At 45.1% G+C, this 15930-nt stretch overlaps 1 protein-coding gene across 1 annotated transcript in view; it reads right to left on the bottom strand.

Annotated features, from left to right (window-relative positions):
• Nucleotides 1–13011, bottom strand: part of LOC107112864 (transmembrane protein 68-like) — a 40379-nt gene extending 27368 nt beyond the window's left edge. Inside the window, exons 1-2 of the mRNA XM_015414061.1 lie at nt 12823–13011; nt 4756–5072 (exon numbers count right to left, since the gene is read on the bottom strand). Of these exons, the coding sequence (XP_015269547.1) occupies nt 4756–5026 (271 nt within the window). The 5' untranslated portion in view covers nt 5027–5072; nt 12823–13011. The remainder of the gene's footprint in view (nt 1–4755; nt 5073–12822) is intronic.
• Nucleotides 13012–15930: the final 2919 nt, after the last annotated feature.

Raw genomic sequence — 15930 nt, 5'->3', positions numbered from 1 at the left:
CTCCCCTCCTGGAACCCTTCCCCTGAGCCATAAAACCATCCGACACAGCAGTCAAGCAAGCAGGCAGGCTGCCTGGAAGCCCCCCCACCCACCCACAAGAGCTCCAGGGATATGAGGGGGAAGGAAGCAGTCCGTTTCAGCTGGCAGCCCTGGCTTTTACAAGCCCATCACCAAGCTGTCCAGCTGGAGAGGCAGGAGTGAGATGCACCCATGCCCAAAGATGGAGGAATATGGTGACTGGGAGGGGGGGGAGATTGGCCTCTGGGTGTTGCCAGCTGACTGAGTGTTTTGGAAACAGTATTGTTGTTGGAGTCTGCTACAGATTGCCCAACCAAGGAGAGTACGTAGATCATGCTTTCCCCAAAACAAACTACAGAATCAAGACTTAGTAACCGTGGAGACTTGAAGTACTCTGATGTCTGATGGAATACAAACTCTGTCAAGCATGGAATGTTAAATTCTTAACACACCTCGCTGACAATTTATTCTTTCAGAATAGAGAAGACTTGGTCGATGAAGTGAAAATAATGGGAACTTCAAGTGAAAGTGGCCACATAATAATGGAATTCTTGATATAATGGAAAGCTAGAGGTAAGCATGTTGCAAAAAGTGTGTTAAACTTTAGAAAATCTGGTTTTAATAAACATACAGTGCAATCCAAAAACACTTTCCTAAGTCCCACTGAACAGACCTAAGTAGGATTCTGAGCTGAACTCCTCAAAGTTGCTGTCTTAAAGAAATGCTAGCTAGGATTCCATAACAGATAAGGAGCCAAAGTGGGTGGGAGTTCCCTAAAGCAGGAGTTGCTGAAGATACAATAGAGAACAGGAGCAATGACAAAGAAAAATGTGAGACATCTAAGAAGCCAACATGGCTGTATTAAAAACAAAGTGAAAAGCTGAACATTAAGAAATATTATAAGAAATGGAAAGATTTATAGATCACTAGATGGGTAGCCTGGAAGGGGTAACCCAGGTTTGTAAGGATGGTGTTAGGAAAGCTAAAGTCCAAAATGAGCAGACACTGGCAACAGATGCCAAAGGAGGGGAAAAGAGGCTTTTTCATGCATGGTCAAAGGAAAACAAAATGCAACTGAAGGCTCAGTGAATATAATGAAAGGTTAATGAGTGACAAAGAGAAAATGGAATTGCTTAACTGTTTTGCCTCCATCTTCTTCCAAAAAGGGAACAACCTTGCAAAAGTGGTGCTGCTTGAGGGTACTTCTGGCCTCTAGCTTCATTCTCACATCTCTCTGTTAACTCTGGCATTTCCATGCTAATTTGCTGCCATCCATTGACCTTACCGCCCACCTGATCTAATTTTAGCTCTGACTATGCATCTTGGTTCTGAGTGGTCCCACCTAACGCCCCCCTCCCTTTTTCCTGTAAGTAACCCTTGAGGATATTTTATTCCATTTGTCTGAAGAAGTGTGCTTTTCACACAAAAGCTTACACTTTGAATAAAACTTTGTTGGTCTTAAAGGTGCCACTGGACTCAAGCTTTGTTCTGCTGCTTCAGACCAACATGACTACCCACCTGAATTTTGCAAAAGTGGTGTGAGTGATGAGGGGACATTATTGCAATTTAAGATTGAAAAGGGGTTGTTCAAGGAATACCTAGCTTCTTTAAATAAGTTCACATCTTCAGAGCTAGATATATTGCATTCTAGAATACTAAAGGAGCTTGGTGATGCAATCTCAGAATCTCTGTTTATCAGTTTAGATAAATCCTGGAGGAAAAAATGAGACTGGAGGTAGGCAAATGTTCTAGAATCATAGAGTTGGAAGGTACCTTGAGGGTCATCTAGTCCAAACCCCTTCTCTTCTGAACAAGAAAGCTAAAAAGTACAAACCTGTCATTCTAACTTCAATAACTTGGAAGATATTAGAACAGCTTATAAAGTAGTCAATTTATGAGCGTCTTGAAAAGAATGAAATAATTAGCATATGTTAGCATAGCTTTATCAAGAATAAATCCTAACAATCCCTTTATCATTATATCTAATGCTAATATAACCACCAGCCCCTGTGTAGTTAATGAAGGTGGCATAATGTACCTAGCCACAAAGGATTTTGCATATCTGGAAGAACAACTAGGTATGCAGAAAAAATGACTTTCCCTGTTCACTTCTAAAAGAGCCAGGGAAACTCCCAGTAAGCAGGCAGATTGCAGGCTGTAAAGGCGCAGTTCTTACTTTGCCAGTTGACAGGCTGAATGGAATAAAGGAGCTTGCTGGGTGCTTTCATTCAGTCCTAAACAGAGCTTGTGCTTTGAAAGGCTATGGGAACATTTGCCACTAGTGCTTCTGTGCGGTAGTGAAACGTGAGGAACAACTTGCTCATTCCCTACTCCATCTTCATCCAGGGTGCTGGGGACAAATTTCCAAAAAAACTTTCTAAACCTAAAACAAAGTTTGAGTCCACTGGTACCATTAAGACCAACAAACTTTAATTCTGGGTATAAGCTTTCATGTAGTACTGGCGTGGGAGAACAGGAAAGAAGTGAACTCCTTGGTTGCCCTAAAACATCAGCACTCTGAAGCAACTTCCATATGGAACTGAATTTCCAAACATAAGTGATTAAAAGGACAGCTCCCTGTTCTAGAACTGGATAACCAGCAATTGGCATCTTCAAATCCCAGCATTTGTAAATTGTAAGTACAGCCCTAAGAGAAGGTGTTTTTGTTGTGGAATTTCTTTTGGCCTCCCCGCCCAGCTCTCCTTTGCGGCTGCAAATATTTTTTTTCCTCTTTGTATTTAGGAAAGCTGTCTCTGTGTAATTTTATATCGACCCCCACCCCTAGAGCTGGTTTGGCTAGGAGGGGAGGCTGAAAAAAATTCCCCAATGTTAGCAGATGAGCTGAATATTTGCTTTTATGTATTTGTGCTTGCTGACACACACACACACACTTTTATGGACTGTGCCTATGGGTCCCTATGGGCAAAGGAAAAGCTGTTTGGAAGCGCCTGCTGTGTGACAGAGATTTCACATAGGAAGAGACTTGCCTGTTTTTTATGCTAATGACACACACACACACATACAGCTAGCAAAGCATTGTGGGGAAAAGACCAACATGATGGGCCCTTGTTACAGAAAAACAACTCTGAGTTGAATATTCTCCATTGCTGAGAGACTGGGTGTCACACCTGATCTACATTTGTATAAGCCGTTTCCTGTTTACAATGCCTTGGCAGGCTGGTAAAGCCAAAGGTCATTAACAGAACAAAGAGATGTCCTCCAGTTGAGATTGCCACATGGTCAAATGGTGTCCATGAGACAGAGTATAGAATTTCAAATATAGCCACCACCCATAATATCCCTCCCCTTGCTACATGCAGCCAAAAAGGAGAATTCATGGGATGGATCTATAGATCAGGTGGTATCACGAGCAGGCAGGAGGCCCCCACCTGGAGATTTTCACTATATAACGAAAAAGCACGCTTTCAGTCAAGAAGCAGCAGCTGCTGAGTTAGAAGCCTTGCTTTGAGGGGGAAGAGCTGAGAGCTGCTGAGCTGAGCAGAGCTAGGCATAGCTGAACAAAGCCGAAAGCTGCAGCCATGCTTAGAGAGAGAGAGAGAGAGAGAGAGAGAGAGAGCTGCTCTTGCAGCCGCTGCAACCGCTGGCCAGCTGGCCATGCATCCTAACCCCCCCCCCATCTTTCCTTGAGGAAAAGCTCTTTGTCTGAATTTCTCTGAGATGCGCAGTCAGAGAAATTCAACCACATCAGCCAACAGCTTTTGGAGATGTGTAAGAGCGCCAGACCCTAGGGATCCTTCCCTTCCTTTTCCAATCATCACTGCAACCGACCGGACTTCTAAAGCAGGTGAGCATAAATCGTTTCAGGCACCTCCCTACTTCTAAGTAACTAACTAGCTATTTTTGATGTCTAATCTGTAATTCTAAAGGAACTTGTATATTTGTGCATGTGATTCTGTTTTTGTATGTATGTGAACCAAATATTATTACTTAATAAAAAGAACAACTTGATTTCAAGGTACTAGTATCATCTCCGTTAATACCACTGGGAAATTCCTTGGGTCAGTTTTGGACTTCTGTAGACACAGGCAAAAGGACCCCAAACATTTAGTCTTGCCTCTGCTGTAGATAAAGCAGTTCGGCTAACACCAACATCTAAGGACTGCATTTGGAGGAGTAATGGAACAGACCAAAATATCTCACATCATCTTGTTATGGGTTCCCACTTTCATTGTATCTAATAATAAATTGGCTGGCCACTTTAAGAATGAGGGCAACCACAAAACCAAGCCATCCACAGACAAGACAGGGGGTCTTCAGATACTCATGGAAATCCCCAGATATGTAGAAAATATTACTTGGCTGGCTGCTATGTGGATAACAAAAGCAGCACAGTGGTACCACTCACAGACAAGGCAAGGCCCTCTGTATTCTCAAAATATTCCCCAGATATGGAGAAAAATGTGACCTGCAAGAAATGATTTAGTGAGGACTGAATATGCTCCAGAAGGAAAGGAATGTTGAAAGCTGCTGAGTGTTAATTATAAAGGGAAAGTGGGAACAGGGAGAAATCAGCCTATCCACATTATAGCAGCAGTTTGTATTATTTTATTGGACATCTCAAGCAAAAAAAAGTTTCTGTGGACAAACCTTCGTCCCAACTACAGAAGTGGATGTAGTGTTGTATAATTTAACCATGCGTTTTTGCCATTCCAGCTGGTTTCAGAGAACACCTGGTTGCAAACCTAACAACAAATTGTAAAATAAAACCTTGCTTACCATGCCATATTTTCCCAAAGATGTCCCAAAGACATGCCAAAAGAAAAATGCATTTTCTTTGCAATTTGCTGGATGAACTTCCTGTTAATTGAGAAGTCTTGTCAAAGATCTGAACGATGAAAGCGGATAGGTACACATAGCAGAAAATCCACAAGGGAACTGCTAATAATGCTGTCAGCAACCAGCTGAGTCCCAAAAGAAAATATTCCTGCAAGAACTTTGCTCCAGTCCATTCTTCAAATGTGTAAACTAGATCCGTGGGGTATATCATAAGGATCAGTGCTGAAGTACAGGATGAATTTGTAATTGTTGCCTACCTGAAAGAACAAAATAAGATTAATTAAACTAGAAGGACAGTGTGTATATGTGTGCATAATGATATCCCTCAACCTCACAGATTAAAATATGACATTTTTAATGCATGTACAACAACAGACTTGTGGCATGCTCAGTGACACTTAGTGCTAAACTACATGTTACAGTGTATGGGAGTCCCCCACAGGGATATATTGCAGCTGCGAGTTCTGGTGAGACTCCATGTAAAAGTGCTGCAAGGGCCTGATTCAGACTGCGACTGTGGCATGGGGAACAGAGGCTTATGCCCCCTGTTCTGTTTCCTGATGCAAAAGGGTGGTAGGGGTATTATTTCCAAGCATTCAGTACATGTGGTGCTCCCCCAACAGGTCATACAACATCTTGCATGCAGTTTTGTTTCAGGAAAATGGCATAAGGAAAAAGCATCAGCCCGTTCTCCTGCTACAGTGTGAGCCCAACTTGAATCAGTACCCCCAGCACTTTTAAATGGGAATTTGAGCTGCAATATGGCTGCAAGTGTCCATAGTGGAGTTGCATACATTGTAACATATAGCTTCCCCCTCATGGATCACTGCCTTGTCGTGGCGAGGGGGCTTGCGTGGTTCAATGAAGCTGTGGGCTATGCCGTGGAGGGCCACCCAAGACGGACAGGGCACACCCCGCAAGAGGGACAGATCGGGGGCGCATCAAGCACACCGCAACATCTGGGAAGCATCACGCACCCATCCCCGATCCGTCCCTTCGGCCCGAAAATGCACATTTAAAAGGTACTAGCAACAGAGCACTACCTTCCGGATGATGTGCGGCAACTCCAGGCGTCTGGTCGGGGAAGCGCTGGTAGCCCGTCGCAGCCAGCGCCGTTCCCCATCCCACGCATGCGCACAACTGTGCTACTGCCGGTTTGCTGCACAACATTTGATCAGCTGCCAGAGCATAGAGCCGTGGGGGCACGTCAGATTGCACTCCCGCGGTTCTTTTTGCTCCGGCTCTAATTTGCCTCCTTTTGGCAGTGGATCATCCCGCTCGTTTGACCGGGATCAAGGATGATCAGGGGCCTGGGGACCAAGCCCTACGAGAAAAGTAGGGTTGCCAAGTCTGGCCCACAAGCCGGCGGTGGACTTACAAGGAGGCTCGAAGAGAGGGGAGGGAAGAAGCGTGACGTTCCTATGCCCCCTCCAGGTGACGTACACGTCAGGGATGTCAGTGACGTGCCTACATCACCCGAAAGTGACATACACATATTGGTGACATCGTGGGGGCTACACTCTGTTTTGGGGGCAAAACTCTATGGTTTGAAGCTAATTCTACCATAGAGTTTTGTCCAGAGTGTCACCAGATGTTAGGCACTTTTATGTAGTGGCCCATCACTTGTGGCCCCTCATGGATCACTGCCTTGTCGTGGCGAGGGGGCTTGCGCAGTTCAATGAAGCTGTGGGCTATGCCGTGAAGGGCCACCCAAGACGGACAGGCCACAGCAGAGAACTCAGACCAAGCGTGATCCACCTGGAGAAGGAAATGGCAACCCACTCCAGTATTTTTGCCAAGAAAACCCCATGGACAGTATCAAAAGGCTAAAAGATATGACGCCGGAAGATGAGCCCCTCAGGTCGGAAGGTGTCCAATATGCTACTGAGGAAGAGCAGAGGACAAGTACAAGTAACCCCAGAAAGAGTGAAGCGGCTGGGCCAAAGCCGAAAGGACGCTCAGTTGTGGATGTGTCTGATGGTGAAAGGAAAGTCCAATGCTGCAAAGAACAATACTACATAGGAACCTGGAATGTAAGATCTATGAATCAAGGTAAGCTTGACGTGGTCAAAAATGAGATGGCAAGACTGAACATCGATATCCTAGGAATCAGTGAACTAAAGTGGACAGGAATGGGCGAATTTAACTCAGAAGACCATTATATCTACTACTGTGGCCAGGAATCTCGTAGAAAAAATGGTGTGGCCTTTATAGTCAACAAGAGAGTGCAAAAGGCAGTACTGGGATACAATCTCAAAAATGACAGAATGATTTCTGTCCGATTCCAAGGCAAACCATTCAACATCACAGTAATCCAAGTCTATGCCCCAACCACTGATGCAGAAGAGGCTGAAGTGGACCGGTTCTATGAAGACCTACAACACCTCCTAGAACTAACACCAAAAAATGATGTCCTCATCATCATAGGGGACTGGAATGCTAAAGTAGGAAGTGAAAAGGTAACTGGAATAACAGACAAGTTTGGCCTTGGAAAGCAAAATGAAGCAGGGCAAAGGTTAACAGAGTTTTGTCAAGAGAACACACTGGTCATAGCGAACACCCTTTTCCAACAACCTAAGAGGCGACTCTACACATGGACATCACCAGATGGGCAACACCGAAATCAGATTGACTATATAATTTGCAGTCAAAGATGGAGAAGCTCTATCCAGTCAGTAAAAACAAGACCTGGAGCTGACTGTGGTTCAGATCATGAGCTACTCATTGCAAAATTCAGACTTAAACTGAAGAAAATTGGGAAAACCACGAGGCCATTCAGGTTTGACCTAGATCGCATCCCTGATGAATATACAGTAGAGGTGAAGAATAGATTCAAGGGTCTGGATTTGATAGATAGAGTGCCTGAAGAACTATGGACGGAGGTTCGTGACATTGTACAGGAGGCAGCAATCACCACCATCCCAAAGAAAAAGAAATGTAAGAAAGCAAAGTGGCTTTCTGATGAGGCTTTACAAATAGCAGAGGAAAGAAGGAAAGCGAAAGGCAAAGGCGAAAAGGAAAGATTTACCCAACTGAACGCAGATTTCCAGAGAACAGCAAGGAGAGATAAGGAGGCCTTCCTGAATGAACAGTGCAAAGTAATAGAGGAAAACAATAGAATGGGAAGGACTAGAGATCTCTTCAAGAAAGTTGGAGAAATCAAGGGAGCGTTCCATGCAAAGCTGGCCATGATAAAGGACAAAAACGGTAGGGACCTAACAGAAGCAGAAGAGATTAGGAAAAGATGGCAAGAATACACAGAAGAACTATACAAGAAAGACCTCGATGTCCTTGACAACCACGACGGTATAATCACTGACCTCGAGCCAGACATCCTGGAATGTGAAGTTAAATGGGCCTTAGAAAGCATTGCTAACAACAAAGCTAGTGGAGGTGATGGTATTCCAGTTGAGCTATTCAAAGTCTTAGAAGATGATGCTGTTAAAGTTCTGCACTCCATTTGCCAGCAAATTTGGATAACGCAACAGTGGCCACAGGATTGGAAAAGGTCAGTATACATTCCAATCCCAAAGAAGGGCAATGCCAAGGAATGTTCAAACTATCGCACAATTGCACTCATATCACACGCTAGCAAGGTCATGCTCAAGATCCTACAAGCTAGGCTTCAACAGTACGTGGATAGGGAACTGCCAGAAGTACAAGCTGGGTTTCGAAGAGGTAGAGGAACTAGAGATCAAATTGCCAACATTCGCTGGATTATGGAGAAAGCAAGAGAGTACCAGAAAAACACCTACTTCTGCTTCATTGACTATGCTAAAGCCTTTGACTGTGTGGATCACAACAAACTATGGCAGGGCCTTAAAGTGATGGGAGTACCAAACCACCTCACATGTCTCTTGAGAAACCTGCATAAGGGCTTGGCTCTTATCATCTGGATAGGTGGGCCTGGATCCAGCCAGCTTTTCCACCCAACAACATCTAACTTCCCTACTTATTATAGACCCCTTTCCGCATGCCTTTTATCGATGCAGATCCCATTATTCCCACACAGCCTCTTTGTGGCCAAAAGGGATCCTTGTCTCCTTTTTCACTGGTCAAAAAGATTATTGGTTCCAACCCCATAATACTTCAAACTTCTCCAAATAAATAAATGAATAAAGACAGTGATTTGTCAGCAATAGGTATGTAATGTATCCATCGCAGACCATGTGCACGGCCATTTTGCCACGTGGTCAGGCGAAGCGACTGAGCTTCGCTCTCAGTAACAATGGGACAAGCGGATCCTAGCCGGCACCTATCGGCAGGCTAGGCTCCTGGCTGAGAGCCTATAGGACTCTTGGCCACTGTAAATAGCCAATCACTTGTGTGTGGGTGTGTTTGGGGAGCGGGGTTTGTGCACATATAAACCAGCATGCGAGCTGGGTACTCTCGTCTTGTTCTGAGCTGAAGTAAAGTATGAGAGCTGAAATCACTAGTAAGTCTCAGTACTTTTCACTGGCGATGAAGGTGGGATTCTAACTCCCATGAACAACGACCCGGACGAAGATTTGAGAACCGGATCGAGCCCCAATGCCGAGACCGCCGCAAGCCGCTCCACTTCGCACCCTGGTTCTCCGGTCGCCACTCAGCGCTCCGCTCCTTGCTCCGTACCTCGCCATGTTGACCCCGAGAGCAGCAGCACTTCCCACCTCCCTCCAGCCGCCACCACCACTGCCGCTGTTCCCGAGCTTCCCTCACCACGTGTAAGCAGTATGATGGCTACTTCCCAGGAAAGCATCGCCGCTTTCGACATCTCCCGTCCCGCACAGTGGGAGACCTGGCTCGAGATCCTGGAGAGCTACTTCGACTGCCACGACATCGTAGACCCGGGTAAGAAAAAAGCCCATCTCCTCTGGTCCTGTGGCATAGACACCGTCTTGCTGCTTAAGGACCTCATTGCGCCAAAGCAGAACAAGGACGAGTCCTATGTTGTGCTGGTGAAAGCGCTGAACAACCACCTTTCACCAAAGCCCACAAAGTTTGCCAAGCACATGGACTTTTTTGTGCGGGTCCAGGGGCTGGATGAGCCGGCCTCCAAGTTCTTGGCCAGGCTCCGGCAGGCGGCCACCAGGTGTTCCTTCCCCTACCTGGAGGACATCTTGCTGAACCAGTTCCTTTTGGGTCTCCAGGAACCCAAACTCCGCCGGATACTGGTTAGCCAGGATGACCTGACCCTAGATAAGGTGCTCAGGGAGTCCGTGGCCTACGAGAAGGCGCACCAAAACCGCCGCATGTGGGCACTCCATCGCACGCAAGCAACGCTCAAGTCGGACGACTCCGAGAATGAGGAAGTGCTCCAGGTACACCATCGTCCCTCCCAGCAGCCTTTCCCTGGAGGAGCACCATCGCCCAAAGCCCCCTCTGCATCGTCCCAATGCACCAGCTGTGGAGAAGCGCACGAATGCTGAGTTTGCTGCTTCAGGGACGCAGTCTGCCACTCCTGCAACAAGCCAGGCCATCTGACACGGGTCTGCCGTGCCCGATGACAGCCCCAGAAGACTTCAGCCCACCAGACAGCAGCAGATCAACCAACCTACCTCCATACCCTCTCTGCCCACCACCAGCCGCACCAGGTATATAACTTGCCCCCCGATAGCCCTAATAAAGTGCATGTGACTGTGCTAATAGAGGGGTCCCCCTGCAGCATGGAACTAGACACTGGCTCTAACTACTCCATAATTTCAGAGGAAACGCTGTGCTCGCTCTGCCCACGGGGGGGGGACCCCCTCTGCGGAAGCCACAGGGGTTTAAGTTACGAGACTTTAACAAGAACCCTGTGGCAGTGCGGGGCTGGGGCAAGTTTACGGTGCAGTTTCAGGACTTCCATGGAAAATTGGTACAAGAAAATTGGGGGCTATTATTGATAAACAGCTGGTTGGAATTAAGTAAATTACAGAACTCTCAAATATATAGTAACTAGCCTGCTACCCGTCCTTCGCTACGGTATTTAAGTTCCATAAATCCAGTTATAATACTGATGATGTGAAATTTGAAATGTGACATCTGTTGTAGGAATTCTAACAGAGAAGACTGTAGTGTAAGAAATTAAGTGAGACATGCGTACTTTTTTTTTCTTTACTGAAGGACCTCTTTCTAGACCACACTGGTGGTTCTGCTCTCAGGTGCTAGGATCACCAGGCTGCTTCATGAGCTCACTCTGGAGCAGGCCACATAGGACTGTCCATTTAAGAAGCAGTCATCTGTTAAGTCAACTCCTGCTCCCTTCCACGAAAGTGGTGGTCACTCTACTTGTGTACCTGGATTGTTTTGCTCATATGGAGACTGTGTTGTTCTGAGCACCTCAGGGTGATCTTGCTGGTACTTGGCCTGTGCAGCTCAGTGCACTGCAGGAGTACTATGTGCAAATGTCTTTGCTGCATTCCTAAGTTGCCTCCTCCTTGTAGCATTGGTGTATCTGGATCAACGTCTGCCAGGAGCTTTCTTGGGGGTAGTAAGAGGTGAGAGGTGTAAGGGGGAGTTGGTGTGAGGAAGTGGTGATATGGTGGACATTTCCTCAGGTTCATGAGGGAGGCACACACAGAAATGTCTCCTAGAAATGTCCTTTACTATCTCCCCATAAACATTCATACCCTGGCTCTGCTCCTACACATGACAGACGCCGGCCTGTCTGGTGTTGGGGGGGATTGTATTTAAAGGCATTGGGGAGGCTGAGCAAACCTCCCCAGTGGCTGTAAGCATCCCACTTCCTCTCCTACACCTGACAGGCAGTTGCCTGTCCCGTGTTTTTCAACTGTCATTAACTCTGTGCAGTCCCCTGGAACTGTTGTGTTTTTTTAACCTCAGATCCTTGAGCTCTGCAGCTGACCAATCAGAGAGTGGGGGTGCAGAGAGGCAGCTGACTGGCAGCCACATAGGAATCAATGGGGGGAGCACATTTCCACCCTTTTGACCCACTTAGGGGGTCGAATTTCTAAAAATCCCTTCTTAGCGAGCACCTCCACCACGGTAGGAACACTCTCCCAAAATTTGGTGTCTCTAGGTCCAGCGGTTTCACCTGGGCGTTGATTTTATGGTGAGGGGACTTTCTTTTATATATATTGATGGAACTGCCTGGCAGCCACATAGGAATCAATGGGGGAGCACATTCCCCCCCACCACCACTTAGGGGTCAAATTTCTAAAAATCCCTTCTTAGTGAGCTCCTACACCACAGTAGGAGCACTCTCCCCGAATTTGGTGTCTCTAGGTCCAGCGGTTTGGCCTGGGCATTGATTTTACGGTGACGGGACTTTCTTTATATATATAGAAGTGAGGTATAAGTAAATATTGCTTGCTACACAGGGACAGTAACCAAGGCAATAGCAGCACTGCTGGGCCCAGTGGTTCAAGAAAAGGCAACAGGCATTGCTTATGTCTGCCATTGCTCCCCAGTTATGCACAGCTACGAGCCAAGTCCAAGGTGGATCCCAAAGATGCTGACCGCCACTGAGACTTCGCTTACTCCAAGAGTGCCTGTTCCAAGTATAGCCCACATCTTCTCCTCCCCCCTCACCACCATTTTCTTTGCCAAAACACTAACATCTTCACAGGTTGACTGGAAAAAGCTGTCCAACTCTGGTGTAATCATTCATTTTGTCTCTATCTTTGCAACTGTAATAGTTCCAACAATCACCCATGATCACAAAAACATCTACAGAATACATGTGTAGGACCATGCACTTTTCTGCACACAACCATATACAATTAAACAGGAAACCACATGAAGAAACAAACCACTTCTGGAATCTACAAATTGGGGCACCATTCCAACACTTTTCTTGGTAGACCAGATGCCCAATAAACTTACCGTAGCTGCTAATCTTAACATAGTTTAATAACGCTAAAGAAATGTTTCTATAATAGTACTTGCAAGCTGTCTAGTTTTGCTCTAAGAGGAACATTATGAGATGAAATTTTTAAAAAGCTAAGTGCTTAAATTATATCCTTCTATTTCTTTATAATAAAATTCAATAACAGTTCAAGCTGAAATAGGATTTTGGTATCTCACCACAACAAATTAAACCACTATCCAGTGTCCAACGCCTCCTTTCCACAGCTTTTGAAACAGATGAACCTGTAGGAGCAGTCCCACTTGAAAGATATTCCTTTGCTTTGAACGTCTTCTTGCTGCTTGACTCAGAAGGCAAGCAATGGTATGATTCAAGTGACTGCTCACTTTGCAGCTGTCTGGATGCTGGAGGTGTTTATCTTTGTCATCTCTCCTCCGACAGTAGCCTTTTTATATCAGGCCACGATTCATATCTTCTTGAAACTAATTATTACGTTACCCAGTAGCTTTGTGCAATGGTCATTGTTCTAGATTCTGTGCACTCAATTAGCAACTGTTTAAGTATCAGCTATAAAGAGTGCACTTTATTTTAGAGATGTTTTATGGAAATGAATGTTACAATATAGAGATATTGATTTTTAATTGAAACGGTGATAATGAAATTTTGAAACAAAATGTCTGGGTGTGTGTATTTGCTTCCCAGTAATACATGTCATGTATACTATTAAGTTTTCTAGAGCACCTGTGAACTGTTTCCTTCTTTTTTGTCTTGTGAACTGTTTCTAGGTAGTCCGTCAGCCGCACCATACAACACCATACAATATCAATCATCCTGTAATGTGGTATATCTTTGTTTAATATCGTTTGTTGTGCTTAAGGCATTGTCACTGGCATGTTTCCACCCACCCACCCACCCTTAAAGTGGGGCTTACATTCATTCCCCAAAGTTGGAGTTTTGACTAGGGAACACACAACCATGTGGGAAGTGCCGGGCAGTGAATGAATAACCAGGAGTTCATACCAGTGCGCTGGACTCACTTCCTGGTAAAGGGGTGGGATGGAGGAAAATTGCATGGTATCTTAGTTTATGAGGGATGTTTTTGTCATGGGGATGTTGATGGACTGATCTATAGTAACGCTTTATTGGTGGGAATCTCTATAAGGGGGGTCATTTGTGATGCTAGGGAAAGGGATGGTGTGGGGAAATGTTCTTGAGTAGTGGGGATTGGCAGTTGTTGGGATTAGCAGTTGTTGGGATTGGCAGGAGTAACTATGACTTTTGCAGGGTAGCATATAATTTGGATTCCACCCCCTGTTAACTGAGGCATCTTTATGGCTAATTGTTGTTTCCTCTACCCACCCTAACCCAGTGCTATTTTCTGTACTGTAGGACAAGTTGGTTTTCAATTTATGCAAACTGCAATGTCCTTATGTGCCATCCAAGGATGTTCACTCCCTCTATGTTGGGATCACAGTGAAGACAGAAATGGTCTGTATTACCTAAGTTAGCCATGGACAAAGTTTGTTGGGGTATGGGGTACTGATCCACAAGAGACAAAGATAAATTGTGATGTGGGGCTGAGGTTGTTGCCCCCTCCCAATGTATTTTAGATGTGACAGGATGCAGTTTCTCCATGATGAGCCCACAGGAAATGTGTGTGAGAAGGTGAAGGACAGTATGAAGACTGAGAAATCTGAGGATGCTACTGAGGTGCCTGAGGAGGATGAAAACAGGAGGAAAGAGGTGAAAGTCTTGGTCGTGTGAAGTAGAAGAGAATAAGGAAGGTGAGTATGAGCAGCAAGAGAGAATGGTTGTGGTGGAGAAGCAAGAATATATAGTTTGGATGCCAGGGTAGGATCCTACATGTTCTGTCTGCAGTTGTCATTTTGGGAAACCAAATACCTTAAGAGCACACTTCTTAGGTGCATGTGGTAGGAGCTTGATGAAGTTTGCTTGTAGTCTTTGTGGACCCCAACAGAACAGCAATACATTTAAGTAAATGTAAGAACCCCTTGGAGGAAGTGGTTAAAAGAAAATGGGTATGTGATTGTTGTGACAAGTTGGAAAGGAAGTACTGGGGGCATGAGAAAAACATCAGTTTGCTGATTGAGAGGGAGATGCCAGGGAAGGCTGTTTTGTGTAAGAGGAATGAAGCCATCTCTAGCTGAGACAATGTTGGCACCAGTTTGTATGACTGAGCTGGTGGAGGGTTTGGAGGAATACGTTTGGAAAAATTATGGAAAGGAAAAGAGAGTCAACAATGCCTGGAGTGACCCAGAGAATTCTGGTTTGATTGCAGGGAAGCCCAGAGGAGCAGAAAGTAGTGGAAGATCCAACTGTTGAGACTATAATACAATTTCTGCCAGAGCATAAAGTCTTAGTGACTAAGGCTGGAAGCAGTAGGAGGCAGAGGGCAAGTAGGCAGAGTAATTGGGTAAGGAGGCAGGCTAAGAAGAGAGGCAAACTGAGGAAGGCACAAAATATGTTTTAAAAGAACTGCTCTAAGGCTGCATCATATGTCCTTGAAGGAGTTCAGCAACATCATCGCCAAGTACCACAGATTTTGAAATTTTATTGGAATGGGAAATTTGAGGAGAGTTCATGGACTTATGTCAGTTTGCCTGCTTCAGGGGATTCAACAGCCCCTATTTTACTAAACTGATAATTGGAGGTGAAGTTTTGGAGATCTTGGCAGTTGTGCTTAAGCAATATAGAAATTCAAGAACACCTACGATGGCATTTATGATCAGTTTGGCTGTTCTCAAAGATTATTATAGGTAGATTCACCAAAGCCTATCCCTTAAATCCTAGGAGCTTGGCAACTCCTCATTGTTCAGAGAATTTATTGGTTTTGTGGGAAGTTTTAAAGAAAGCTAGGAAAGGAGATTATCTTTACTGATATTGCTAAGGCCCTCAGCTCCATTGCTCATGATCATATTATTTGGGTATTGCAAATGAGAGACACAGATGAGCATGTGATATGGCTGATTAGAAGTTTTATGAGTGGAGCAAATACATAGTTTCAGTTAGCTGAAGAAGTGACTGCTCAGATAGAATGTATGGTTGGAGTTAAGCAGTTAATCCTTTGTCTCTGGTTTTATTTAACATCACCATTGATCCTCTAATAAACACATTAGATAAATTAGTAGGGGGATGTTGCTGTGATTCTGTCAAGGTTAGTGTGTTGGCCTTTGCTGATGATTCAGCTATTCTGAGCTGTGAACGGGAGACAATGGATGAGAATTTGTTGATGGGAAGGTGTTTTGTAATTTACCTGGATTCTCAGTGGCTTCTATATTATCCTATGTGGGAGTTGTTTACCATGA

Source organism: Gekko japonicus, unplaced genomic scaffold, assembly GCF_001447785.1.
Source record: "Gekko japonicus isolate JY-2015 unplaced genomic scaffold, Gekko_japonicus_V1.1 scaffold3224, whole genome shotgun sequence".
Classification (NCBI taxonomy): domain Eukaryota; kingdom Metazoa; phylum Chordata; class Lepidosauria; order Squamata; family Gekkonidae; genus Gekko; species Gekko japonicus.
This window is presented reverse-complemented; position numbering and strand designations above follow the sequence as displayed.